This window comes from Micropterus dolomieu, linkage group LG10 (assembly GCF_021292245.1).
Source record: "Micropterus dolomieu isolate WLL.071019.BEF.003 ecotype Adirondacks linkage group LG10, ASM2129224v1, whole genome shotgun sequence".
NCBI classification, from domain to species: Eukaryota; Metazoa; Chordata; class Actinopteri; order Centrarchiformes; family Centrarchidae; genus Micropterus; species Micropterus dolomieu.
The window spans coordinates 11,819,115-11,832,824 of record NC_060159.1 but is presented as its reverse complement, the minus strand read 5'-3'; the positions used below and the strand labels follow the sequence as shown (position 1 = coordinate 11,832,824).

General features: G+C 42.9%; 2 protein-coding genes across 2 annotated transcripts in view; both read left to right on the top strand.

Moving 5' to 3' along the window:
• The first annotated feature begins 1,018 nt into the window (after positions 1-1,018).
• Positions 1,019-7,989, top strand: LOC123978009 (elongation of very long chain fatty acids protein 4-like). The gene is made up of 7 exons (XM_046061106.1): positions 1,019-1,308; positions 3,117-3,202; positions 3,808-3,995; positions 4,859-4,939; positions 6,007-6,178; positions 6,312-6,439; positions 6,609-7,989. Exons 2-7 carry the CDS (start codon positions 3,136-3,138, stop codon positions 6,888-6,890), a joined length of 918 nt encoding a protein of 305 aa, XP_045917062.1. The 5' UTR covers positions 1,019-1,308; positions 3,117-3,135; the 3' UTR covers positions 6,891-7,989.
• A 2,538-nt stretch (positions 7,990-10,527) lies between these two features.
• Positions 10,528-13,710, top strand: part of LOC123977274 (protein SOGA3-like) — a 9,517-nt gene continuing 6,334 nt past the window's right edge. The window contains exons 1-3 of the mRNA XM_046059842.1: positions 10,528-11,587; positions 12,332-12,556; positions 12,878-13,036. Coding sequence (XP_045915798.1) covers positions 10,835-11,587; positions 12,332-12,556; positions 12,878-13,036 — 1,137 coding nt within the window. The 5' untranslated portion in view covers positions 10,528-10,834. The remainder of the gene's footprint in view (positions 11,588-12,331; positions 12,557-12,877; positions 13,037-13,710) is intronic.

Below are 13,710 nucleotides of genomic sequence, written 5' to 3'. Positions count from 1 at the left end.
GGAACACGCACATTTGCTTTGGCCCTCAGCAGGATTCAAGAGATAGATTTATGTCTCAGATTTGTGTATTCGTCTGAATCACCAACACATGGTCCACGGACCAACTGTTTCCTCCATACACACACACTGTATTCCTTTACTGTTTTGGAAGACACTAGCAGCTCTTTGGTCTTTGGACCAGGTTTGCACAGTTCAGCTGGATGTGTCACCCAGCTCATGGAAAAAAAGTACAAATCCATAAATAAATGACACAGGAAAAGGATAGAACAATGGATCCTTTCTAAATGAATCTGGTTATCAAAGATGGCAAAAGACCCTGAATGTACATGAAGCACTGCAGACACACAGCTACATTTCACGGGTTTGGTAATTCACGTTTGACACACAGTGTTTGTATGGTGACTATACAGCAAACAATAATACAGTACGCTGCATTATGAACTCAATGACTAACAATGCTCCTTAGCAGGATGTTTGTGTAGACTACATGTTACAAGGAACTTCATTGTTGACTTACTTTAAAGTCAGGCTTCCTTAGCAGAAACCTCATCTCTCCTGAGGCTGTGTTCCCAGGTCTGGTGAACAGAAGATGGTAGCTTGACAGCACCATCTAGTGGGAAAGCCCGGGCACACACAACAGGGCATGTTATCGCCAGATACCTGCAGGGTCCAAAGTACATAGAAGTGGACATTTGTTTTTAGGATGTGGAAACCATAGACTGTATAAAAGAAGTGGGAAACATATGCTTAGCTTAGCGCTAAAGTTCCATTGTACGTGTCACTCTACTCGAAAATATTTATTTAGTTGTTGTTGTTTTTTATTAAGTCTTTTGATGAATCAGTAGATCAATGTGTTGCTTGATTAGTTGGTTCACTAGTTATTTAGTTAAACAGCTGTAGTAAATACCGAGGAGGAGCAGAAGAAAGTAATCGTCTTTGTCACAAAAATCCAACGGCCATGAGCATCCGACGGCTGCCGCGCGCGCACACATACACGATACACGACAGTGAGTTCCCGCATGCGCAAAGTCATCTGGCTTCCCTCGGTGTCTAGGAGATTGCGAGAAGATGATGAGGCTGAGCGGCCGGCACGGACTGAATGCATAATTGGCCTGTCTTAGTCATAGATTTTCACTTGCCTTGTCTAGTTTCTTGCCAAATTGCTGTTTAATGTCGAACTGTAACCGGCGCGGTGTAAAAACTGACCAGCAGTAGCGGGGGAGGAAGAACGAGAGCGAAGCAGTAACTGAGAGGAGTTGGGCATCAAATTGCACCGGATGTCATTACACGCTCTTAAATATCGAGGACGTAAGTAACTGGATCCTTTTTGACAATGTATGCGTGTGTGTGCCTTGTTGCCGTAATTTGGTTTTGAGCAAGCTAAACGTTTTTCCTGCATTTGCCTTAAAAACCGGCCAACTCCGTGTTGTTGGTCTTATTTTAGGGGTTCATGAAGGAGCCTTGCTGGGAAAGAGCCCAGCCCTTTGTCCACGACCTATTAATTATTTGTAAGTGGGCTAAGGGAGACACTTTTTATAGTTTGGCAATAAAGCTAACTTAATCTTATTCCCCCAGCGCCTTCCACCCACCCACCTGTTAAGTCTGCAAAAACGAACATTTGAATTAACATAAAACATACATACAAGTGTAAATGATTTTATTGGTTGTGGGAGAGCTACACCTGTTTTAAAATTAATTTCGCTATCCTGTGAGATATCTTTCAGGCTGCATAGCAAAATACAATAACCGTGTTATAAGTTACTAATAGTGGGCAAATTTTCTTCACGTTCAATGTTTCTTTTTCTTTCTTTCTTTTTTAGAGTGCCACCACGCATGCAGGCAGATAACAATCAAGCAGGCTTTTGGGTCGTTGGGCATTTGTACTTAGGCCTACATGTAAGCTCGTAGATCAATTGAATATAAGCCTCTTGAGCGGTCCGAGCGAAACCTGCTGACACATGCGCCCCTGTCTTTTTGTGTGCGCACAAACCCTGTTAACCCTCTCCATCTCATTCCCCTCGACCTACTGCAACTGAACGAACCCCTGGTGGGCATGTTATTATGGGAAGTCCTGCAAAAAAACGGTCCATCCTGCAGATTATCTAGTGCTCACACCCATGTGTAATATTGCTCTAAATACTCAGCACTTTCCTGTCAGTGAACACTAATCGGTGGCCAGTAGTCACTGTCTACAGAGCAATGAATTATTTAAAGGGCAGCTGATCTGATGCGTCGGGATTAATTATAGACTAATATAGGGACACCTGCTCTCAGCTCTCAGGTGGATAAGAACTGTTTGTTATGTAAAGGTGATTAATTAAAGTCAATGAGGTGTCCATCTCCCTCTCCCTCTCTCTCTCCATGTGATATGTACCAGTATTAGTAACTTTTAGTTTGATTTATTTATGTCAGACTTGTCCTGTTAGTAAGTGAGGCGCTTTAATAGTATTAAATCTATCTGCCAGAGAGAGAGAGGAAAGTGTCGGGAACAGAGAATGAGGAATTACCCAGTGTCCTCCATCCTATTTCCTACAAATCTCAAACTGTTGTGACTGATCAGCAATCATAAGAATCAATGGAAAGGGCATTAGCTTCTTGTGGAAGATAATGTTACCATGCCATTTCAAATAGGGGCAAGTGAAGAGAGGCTTCGTGCGGCCATTTAGGATGTTTTCAGCAGTGTGGAGAGAGAATGTAATGGAAAAAACTTTATCTATGCATTTATTATAAGCTGAATAATTCCACACTTTAGCATATAGTACGACACAGCATAATACAAATCCCTGTCTCAAAGACTCTCACTTCTCACATACTGTCTGGTAAGAATTCAACACCCTGAGAAGTCAGTTTAATAGGCCTTATCTTTGGCCTGATAAATATGTGTACATCAGCAATTGCAGGCAAGTCATGGCAGAGATGTGGCAGTAAGAGTATTAGTAGAGTGACATGTACTAAGAGCACAAAATGATATTGTGGTGTTATGTAGCTCCTCATGCTACTAGTTAAACTGATAGGCTACGTATGGCTTGTAATTTAATTTGGGTGGCTCTCGCTGACCTGGCCTGTCTTGCCTTTCTCCCTCTCTCTCTTTCTTTCTCTTTCTCTGCCTGCCACAGTATAATCGAGACCAGAGCCATGGAGGTTGTAACACATTTGGTGAATGACACTGTAGAATTTTACAAATGGGGCCTTACTATAGCAGGTAAGACTTTTTTTTACTTACTTCACTGCGACCAACACTGAATCATGTCCGTTGTTATCACTGTCATACAAATTATCAGGCAAATCTTTTGGGTTATGATAAGACTTTAGTCACCGGGGTATTGCACAGAAGAGAACAGATAACACAGATTATAAACTTCTTCCAATTTGACCATGTTAAAGTCAGCATACAATTATTAATTGCATCGGAAAATGAGAGCATAACTCCATAGCAAAGTCTCTCAGGTCAAAGTTGAACCAGGAAATGACCAGAGGTAGTTATAATATACTTATAACATTCAGTCTGTTTTCACCTCCAAATGCGTAGTTTAGATAATATGGTCAAACAGGGGACTTCCAGTGCACTGTACCTGTATCTTTACAAGGGGGCTGGTAAGTAAATTGTTGTCATTATCCATAAGAATAATGGAAAGAGCAACAAAAGGGCAAAAATTAATAAAAGTATGTTGAAAGTACTAGACTAGTGTCGAGTGGTTGATAAAGGTTGTGGGAGAGGGTGTGTGTGTTAGCCGTGTGTCCTTATGTTGCTCCACCATTATACCTCACAGTTTTCCAATCATTGAAATGAACCCCTTTTTCCTTCAGACAAGAGGGTGGAGAAGTGGCCGATGATGTCATCTCCCCTCCCCACTCTGGCCATCAGCTGCCTGTACCTGCTCTTCCTGTGGGCGGGGCCTAGATACATGCAGGACCGCCAGCCCTACACACTCAGGAAGACCCTCATAGTCTACAACTTCAGCATGGTGGTCCTCAATTTCTATATCGCCAAAGAGGTGAGGACTCGGCACCACTTTTTGAAAATGGCTTTCCCTGCAGGCTACAGAGACATGTTACATTAAATTACATTTATTCATTTAGCTGATGCTTTATCCAAAGCGACTTACAATTGCTAAGTATGTCAAAGGTTGCAGGCCTCTGGAGCAACTAGGGGTTAAGCGTCTTGCTCAGGGACACACTGGTGTATGTGTCACAGTGGTGAATTAAACCCAGGTCTCTCACACCAAAGGCATGTGTCTTATCCACTGTTCCATCACTACACCTGAACGCTGTTAACAAAATAACAGAAACATTACCAGACATAAAATCATAGAGTACTGTTTTTATAGAAAATACAAATTATAACTTAGAAACTATAAAAAGATTGGGCTTAAAAGTCAAAAGACATTATTAAACTCTCACCTGAAATATCACTTGTTTTGATACAAGTGATACTGCCCACTGTGAGGAACCTACCACAATAACAATAGAACCACTTTAATGTGCTATTTAAATGGTTGTTAATATAACAGTAAGTTTAGTCTCTCATGTTATCTCAACTAGACCTAAGCATGTAGCAGGTGGTGGTGCATCTGATTAATTCTTTTGCAGCGCATAGTGTGTGTTTTGTGATACATTGAAGAGCAGAGCAGAAGATGGAGTCTATTGCAGCAACAATCTCCAATCCCTGAAATGTCTGAAAGCTCTCAGTTGTTTCTAAAAACCCTCTGGTTTTATAGAAAACTCAAAACATTTTGGCAGAACATGAAATGTTGAAAAAAAAAATTATTTTGCTTGAAATAACTTGTAAATGGATCCTTCAGTCAACCATTTTCCTCTAAGCCTCTTTCTGACTTCCTTTCCTCTTTTTACCCATCAGCTCCTACTAGGCTCTAGAGCAGCCGGGTACAGCTACCTCTGTCAGCCTGTCAACTACTCCAATGATGTCAATGAAGTCAGGGTAAGCTCTCTCTAGCACACACATCACCTAACACATCACAGCGCAGAGATTCACATACGCCTGTACACAAGTACCAAACTTACCATGGGAAAATAGGATCAATTTGACAAACCAATGCGTTAACTTTTGCTAATCACCTATAAAGCAAGGTGTTTTTTCGAAGGCTTCCAAGTGCGTGGATGTTGTAATCCTACTGTTGACGTTAAGGAGATCACTGTTTCCGTATATCAGTGCATTTGGTTTTGCCGCGGGTTAAAGGATGAAAGAAACAGAGGGAGGATTGAGAGATAAAAGTTTCTATCTGCAGCGATTTCAGGACAAAGAGGGCGTGGCCTGCACTCAGATAGGCGGGAGTAATTGGTCTCACCACCGTAACACTCCATCCCCATCTCCATCTTCAGGCCACGCTCTTTCATGATGGCATCCGGCCGTATCTTAGAGAGCAACCATGTGTGCTATCTGTGCGTCGGGCTGGGAGGAATGAAGAGAACACAACGCAGAGTGCTTTGTGGCATGTTTTTTTGAGAAAGTGAATACATCTGAGATATATATATATAAGGCAACCAAGTCTCTTTACATATATTAATAATAATTAATCTCATTCTTAAGTCCTGGCACTTGATATGTATATGTATATCTTAAGATATGTGTACAGTTGAATACAAATTAAATATTGATTTCAGGCAGTTTGCATAATTTATTCACATATAATTAAAAAGCATCAATACAAATGGGAGTAATATACTTGATATAATAGAATTACTCTTAATATGATATCTGAGTATTTGGTATGCCCTCCAGTGGTTCAGTGTACTATGATCCTAACTGTCCCTTCTACAATGTGATATTACTTATAAGCTTTTTTTAGTACTTTGTACTTTTCTCATACGCTTTGTTGACATTTATAGTTGTAAAAACAGCGCTCTGCAGTAGTAATGATTCACTCCACTGTCCTACATGTCTGGAATCAGGCTTTACCTTTCAAAGATGCTATCCTATACGGTGGTGTTAGTGTCTGAGATACTCCGCTGTGAGCTGCAATCATTCACCCTGTTTTATGTCTTCAGATAGCATCTGCTCTCTGGTGGTACTATATCTCCAAAGGAGTGGAGTTTCTGGACACAGTCTTTTTCATCCTGAGGAAGAAGTTCAACCAGGTCAGCTTCCTCCACGTCTACCATCACTGCACCATGTTCATCCTCTGGTGGATTGGCATCAAATGGGTCCCCGGTGGACAATGTGAGTAACAGGGTCTTTGATGCTGTCCAGATGTTGAATTCATCAGATGGGTCTTGGATGGGTCTTAGATCGTCTGACTCATGAAGCACTGGCATTCAGTTCATACAAATTTAACCCTCTAATCTTTCCACAGCATTTTTTGGTGCAACCATCAACTCTTCCATCCACGTCGTCATGTATGGTTACTATGGTTTGGCAGCTTTGGGACCTCAGATGCAGAAGTACCTCTGGTGGAAGAAATACCTCACCATTATTCAGATGGTGTGTATTCCTGTATGCCTATATTTTGTGTGTGTTAAAAGTGCAGACGTGTATTGCCCCAACCCAAAGCATGTGACTTTGAAAAACATACTGTTATACATTCTGCACGTTTGTTTATGGTTTTGCTTCATTATTTTACTTCGGTGTCTACATTTTGTGTGTTCAACAGATCCAGTTCCACGTGACCATCGGCCATGCCGGCCACTCCCTCTACACAGGCTGTCAATTCCCCGCCTGGATGCAGTGGGCTCTGATTGGCTACGCTGTCACCTTCATCATCCTCTTTGCCAACTTCTACTACCACGCTTACCGAGGCAAACCTTCCTCCACGCATAAGGGAGGCAAGCCCGTTGCAAACGGCACCTCTATGGTAACTAACGGTCACAGCAAAGTGGAGGAAGTGGAGGATAATGGGAAGAGGCAGAGGAAAGGCAGAGCGAAAAGAGAATAAAGAAAGAAGAGGGATTGCGTTGGCGATGAACAGAAAGAGGACAGTTGATTTTAAGGGCCAGAGAAGGAGGGAGGAGAGGGAAGTTCAAACCAGACCGGCTTCATCCTCCCTGCAAATAATGTAGAAGGATGTGATTTGCAACCAACTTGGAAAGATGAAAGGGTAGCAGTGTGTGTTTGTGGGTGTGTCTGTAAAGGTTTCAGGATTTGAGAGGGAGAGAGGGGTGTTGGTTGTGTCTATAACAGTTTTTTTTAAATCAAAGAATACAAAATGCTGATCATGTAGGCTCCCTGCTCTTCTGTCCAACTGTGTTTTGGACCACAATAGGACCAAAATATCCAAGGACCTACAAACTGCTCAGCAGCATCCACTAATCAACCAAAATTCACCTCCAACTTTTGTACTCTGGATTCCAGTTATGTTTTAACTGAAAGCTTAAATAGTCTTTAATGTGCTAAGTTATTTTCTAGTGCTCTAAAAGAGTTTTAATTAATTAAACTATTACCAACGAAAGAACATGCAGAAGTTTATACCAAAGGTTTTTTTTCTTGGTTTTTGGGAGGGGGGGGGGGATTTTTGTTTACGAATACTTAGAGTTGAGCAAAGTTAGCAAACGAAAAAATCACAATACGACGTTCTCAAAACTGCCATCTATTGTATTCAACTAAACCATATACCAGTCTGACTTGTCTTGGACTTCACATTTCTCTGCTGTCTCAAACTGATGTGCTGCATTTACAGAAGGATGTGCTATTTTCTTTGTCTTCATTGTGAGTTAAAAACATGGTTTAAAACAATTTGGGGGGGGCTGTAGTTTCTTATAGTATTTATGCAAGTTTGTGGGTATCTTTGTTATAATATTTTTTGTGGGTCCTCATGATTTATTTCTTTTTGCTGTGCAATGTAGCTGAAGTGCAAGAATATGAGATCAGACGTTCAGCTCAGTATTGTCTCTTTGCCATGTAGGACTGAAGGGAAACTCATCCTGAAAAGAGCTTTTTTTTTAAAGAAAACTAATGGTTATTTCATTGTCTTATCAAAGATGAAAGTGACACGGCTTCTGGATGCACATATAACTGAAATAAAGACAATGTCAGCACCCCAGAGTTTGTTTGTGTGTCTTTGTGTCAGTTTTAGTGTGTGCACAAGCCATGCATTTGCAGAATCAATTGCAGATCAGATACGCTACTGCTAAAGCAACGTTGCACTCAACACATCAGATCTAGATGTCACCCACTCAGAACCTAATCTGGAGCCGAAGCCTTCCCATCCCCCATCTTCCCATTTCCTCTCTCTCTCTCCTCCTTCCTCTTCTTCCTTCATCTCTCTCTCTCCTCCATCCTGGAGAACCACAGGATGGAAAGGGCTCTGAAAGGTGTGTGTGTGTGAGAGGCAGAGGTAGGCTGTGTCTTTGGTCTGTCCAGACAGATCTGCCCTAATCTTTGGGGGTAAATTGGCTTTAGCTCCAAAAGAGCTTACTTCCGCGTCACTCCACGTGTTACGCAGGAAAGCAGGTCACTGGAAGAGAAGCCGTTGCTAATCTGGAGGGACCATCAGGTCTCTACTGTAACTCTCAAACTGTATGCATTGGTTAACATATAGGAAAGTGTTGATTTATTGTATGAAACACTGTACTTTCAAGTGATAAATGGCAGAGCATAAAATACTGGCACGTTCTCGCCCCAAATATGAGAAAACACAAGATATGCTGTGGATTTAATGTCCTGGTTAATTTTAGGACTTTACCCCTCCCTCTCATCCACCTATTTTGTGTCACATTCACCATTCATTTCTTAATTAGCCTCTAACAAACACACTATATGCCATTGCTCTTTCCCCACATTGTGGATTCACTAATGGCATCTATTAAATTATTCATCCACTATCTATTTCCTGTTGTTCAAAAGCCTCGGATCATACCCATCCTGTTTTTCCTGATACGTCTCAGGGTTTTTTTTCATGCTCAGCCACTTTTTCTGCATCCTCCTCACCCCCAACCTACTGTACATGCACTCGTTTGCAGTCTTCCCACTTATGCTTGTGCACCACCACCTGTCGCTTTGCACCCATGGCATCAGAATGGAGGTGGAAGTAGGTCGAAAGGTGTAGATGTGAACGATAAACTAGATGAGATGAGTGAGAGGAGGTGTATTTGTCCTCCATGGGGACACAGAGGGATCTAAGCCAGGGACTAAGAGGATTGCAGAAGGGCCAAGGCTTTTCTATCAAAGGCATTTAGCACAGGTCGCTTTAACCTGCATCCCTGCTGATGCAGGAATGTATGGACACAGATGAACTAGTATAGGCCAACTATAAGTGCACTTTGATGTAATATTTTATACATCTCTATGCAAAAATGAAATTGCTGGTTCGCAAACATGTTACTCTTTCCCTGCTTTTGAGTATGTGCTTCAAATACACAACAATGCCTTTTTCGTTTCTTTAGCTGCTGACAGTCGACTGATCCACCCAGTCCTCTGAGAGGGCCAGCCTGGTGGAGGGTGAAGGGTCAGTTTGCAGGGGTTAAATCTCTACAAACCTGACCTGTCACTCACTCATCTCATTAGCACTTATATGACTAAGGAGCTCATTCTAGCCTCACAGAGTGGAAACAGTCAGCGTTTTACTGGCTCTCTGTCTGTGTGGGACGGATTGCCTTCAGAGCTTGTGCTGATCCTGTTTCGGGTGTGTGGGGAGCTCCCTCTGCTGGGCCTGAATTATTGTTGTTATTATTATTACATTAGATTTGTGGATTAGAAACAGATGAGGGGACACATGCAACGTGATTTCTGGCAAAAGTGGTTAAGACACATGTACACACATGAAATCTTGCATGTATTTATCTCTTGTCAAGAAAAAAACAAGAATGTTACCGCAAAACATTATTAGGAATTACCTAGTGGGCAAATGGTTTGGGGTAGATCCATCCATCCATCATCAACCGCTTATCCTGCGTACAGGGTTGTGGGGGGGGTGTTCAGATTTTCATTAAGCTGGGGGACTTACTAGAGATATTTAAAAAAGGAATGGTCAAAATTGAAGTATGAGAGGCTAAGATTTCCCAACTGTGGTTCACACTGGATCCTACAATTCCCACAATGCAACTCGGTAGCTCCTTTACTCCTATGCTTTACCATAGATTGTGCTTTACCCTCCCCAAGTTTGTAACAGTGGCTTTTTGTTTGTTTGCCACTGTTTGGGCCACAGAGGACATTATACAACTGCTTTCACAGGTCAAGTAAATCTCATGACCAGTAAACAGATGTTAAAATCGGTGGAGAGCCCCTCTAATGAAATTTCCACCAATGAATTACCTTATACTGCCTTTAACTCTCTGTATACATTAAGAACTGTTATTCATAATGTAATTAGCCTAACTGTAGGGTTAGGATATAAAATTCTGCTCATTATAAATTGTTATACCTACATTGTAAACCCAAGTGCAACCTGCTTTGGCATTACTGTAGTTAATCACGGCCATGCTAATAAATCTGATTTGAATTTGAGAGAGAGAGACACAAAAGGGAGGATTGGCAGTTCACTTCCTGGTTTGACGTAGCCGACACCCCCACGTCATATGGCCAGTGCCCCGTGGTGCCCTACGCCAGCAACTCTCCATAGTGTCCTGCGGCAAGAATTCACACACAATGTGGAGCTCTTTATGGAAATGCATTTGTTTGGACTTTTTTGGTAAAGTTGGGCTGTGGGTCGGGATGAAGAGATGAGGACAGCTGGAGGAAAGCGGCATCTAGTGGCTCACGCACGGGAAGCATAAGTTCAAACTTTCTAGATGTTAGGCTACAATATAAGCCTGTAGTTAAAACCGGGTTGGGATTTGCAAGTAAACGACTTTGGATCCTCTGTACAGGTATTTCCATGTTTACCCGTGATAAACAAGCAGAAATGATAACCTGTGTTTGGAGTTTATTTTAGTGGAGCAGAAAATGAAGGCTGCCACCAGCGGCGCTGCAGACCCTCCATCATCGTCAACATCGGCAGACAATAGCGCAGGAGCGAGGAGGCAGCACCGGGCTCCCTCGCCGGCTAGAGCCCAGGAAGGGGCGACGAAGCGAGCTCCGAGACACACAGGCAAGTCCAGATCTCCTCTTCCTGCAGGAAGGAGCAGAAACGCCGGGGTGAGGGAGAGGCCCACTGACGGAAGGGAGAGGGAGCCCGAGAGCCGCGGCGGTGCAGCTGTTCCTCTGGATGGTGCTGAAGCTGATCTAGTCACACCAAACAGGGCGGATGCTGCCGGGGAACAGCCGACTGATTCATCAGCATCGGACCGTCGCACCACTGTACGCCTTCCCTGCCTTAAAGGCGACTACCCCCGGCGGCTGTTGTCCGGCAGAGCCTCGTCCTCCTTTTCGGTGAAGGAAAAAGAGGAGAAGCCCGAAGAGGAAGGCGGCCGCGGGGACAGAAGCCGAGTGTCTGTGGGCTGCGGCGCGGGCCTCGGGTTGGGTTTGTGGAGAGGGGGTTGCTTACAGGCTGAACTGATCCAGTTCCACCTGCAGAGGAGGCTGAGAAGAAGCGGTGCGAAAATGCAAACCGAGATGCAAAACGCTGGCGCAGAGGAGGCCGCTCTGGGAAAGCCGGAGCCGGCTGCAGAGGCGACAGAGGCGGGGTCCGTGACACAGCAGGACCGGGCCTTGGAAGATGAGGTGGAGAGGCTGCTAGATGAAAATGAAGATCTTAAGGTTTGATACATGTTCGTTTTTATGTCGGTTGACACTCTGCCATGAGCTAAAAGCATTAACAATATGGTGAATTAAAATAAAATGTGTCATCAGAATTGTAGGCCACAGCAAAACAGGCGACATTTGATTTTTCATATTAGGGCTGCATAAAATCCATGCAGGCTTTAAACACATAGGCCATGTGTTTAAAGCCTGGGGCCACATTACTCTCTGGACTGAATCGTGTGTTTGCAGTGTGGCTAGACTGAAAGATAGATAAATAAATATCAATTGATTTGTCTGTGGAACATCCTCCATGTCTTCACAGAACATAAAAAACATCACTGAAAATACACTGATTACAGATGACTAATTGGTTACTGATCACATTGGCATTGATCTTCTAGGGACATTGATGATCTTGTGTTAAAATGAGGGACAACCAAGGGAGTGAAAAGCTGGCATTGGCAAGTTTGAATGTGCCACATTGGCAGGAAATATCAACAGAAGACACAGTGATAACATTAAAATACACATCCAGTCACAGCACATATTAAGTAAATTTGATTCCAGATAGTTGTGTGTGTTTTTTTAATCATGTACGCACTTATCTGAAGTTGACTATGGCTCAAGTCCAAAAACACCCATTACTCCATCTGTGGAGTCAAAGGTCAGATTCTAAAACCATAAACAGCAGAGATTAGCCACAGCCGGTCTTAACCATCTCGTAATTGTGACACATAATCTTTACTGTGCCCCCGCCAGTGTGAGATTGAGGAAATGAGGACCGAGATGGACGAGATGCGAGACACGTTCTATGAAGAGGACACTTGTCAGCTGCAGGAGATGAGGCGTGAGCTGGAGAGAGCCAATAAGAACTGCCGGATCCTACAGTATCGTCTGAGGAAAGCGGAGAGGAAGAGGCTGCGCTACGCCCAGACGGGAGAGATCGATGAGGAGCTGCTCAGGAGTCTGGAGCAGGACCTGAAGGTACAGGGGGGAGGGGAAGGTGCTCGACTGTCCTTGCGTGTTCCTGGGTGCAGTTTCCAGGACGTTTAGTTTATTTCTATCCCAAGGATGTGTGTTTCACTGTAGTCACTGCCACAGGTGGAAACGTTGCACTTTCAACGTGGTTACTGGTTTATATATTGTGTTTATATGGAGTTATTTGGTTTTGAAATGCCTAAAGATAGTAAAACTAAATTGTAAGACATTATTAAAAGTGCAGATAAAACAAGTTGGATATCCTTATATGAACTAAACAACGCTGTTTTTAGTTCCACTCTCAATGAAATCGAACAACTTTTGCAGGTTGCGAAGGACGTGTCTGTGAGGCTACACCATGAGCTGGAGAAGGTGGAAGAGAAACGCACAAAGACAGAGGAGGAGAATGAAAAACTGAGACAGAAACTCATAGAGGTGGAAGTGACCAAACAAGCCCTGCAGAATGAACTAGACAAAACCAAAGAGGTAACACTTACCCACATTCATCTACATCACATCCATTAATGAGCACTAAATAATTCAAGATAATGGTCACAGAGTCTGGGATCTTTTTGTTTATGTACAGTGCACTGTACAGGTGCATATTAAAAATGTTACATTTTAGCCCAAAAAGGTTGTAAGCCATCACAAAGCAGAGTGGGAATGGGGAGAATACACATGTGCACACATATATAACTCTATATAACTATACAGTGGGGGAAATAAGTATTTGACCCCTTGCTGATTTTGCAGGTTTGCCCACTTACAAAGAATGCAACGATCTATAATTTTAATCATATGTACATTCTAACAGTGAAAGACAGAATCCCAAAGAAAATTCCAGAAAATCACATCATATGAATTTATTAAAATTGATAACCATCTGATGAGGAAAAACAAGTATTTGACCCCCTGGACAAACAGCATGTTAATATTTTGTAGAAAAGCCATTATTGGCCAGCACAGATGTCAAACGGTTTTTATAGTTGGTGACAAGGTTTGTGCACATTTCGGCAGGGATGTTGGCCCACTCCTCCCTGCAGACAGCCTCCAAATCATTCAGGTTCCGAGGTTGTCGCCTGGCAACTCGAATTTTAAGCTCCCTCCAAAGATTTTCAATTGGATTCAGGTCTGGAGACTGGCTAGGCCACTCCAGAACC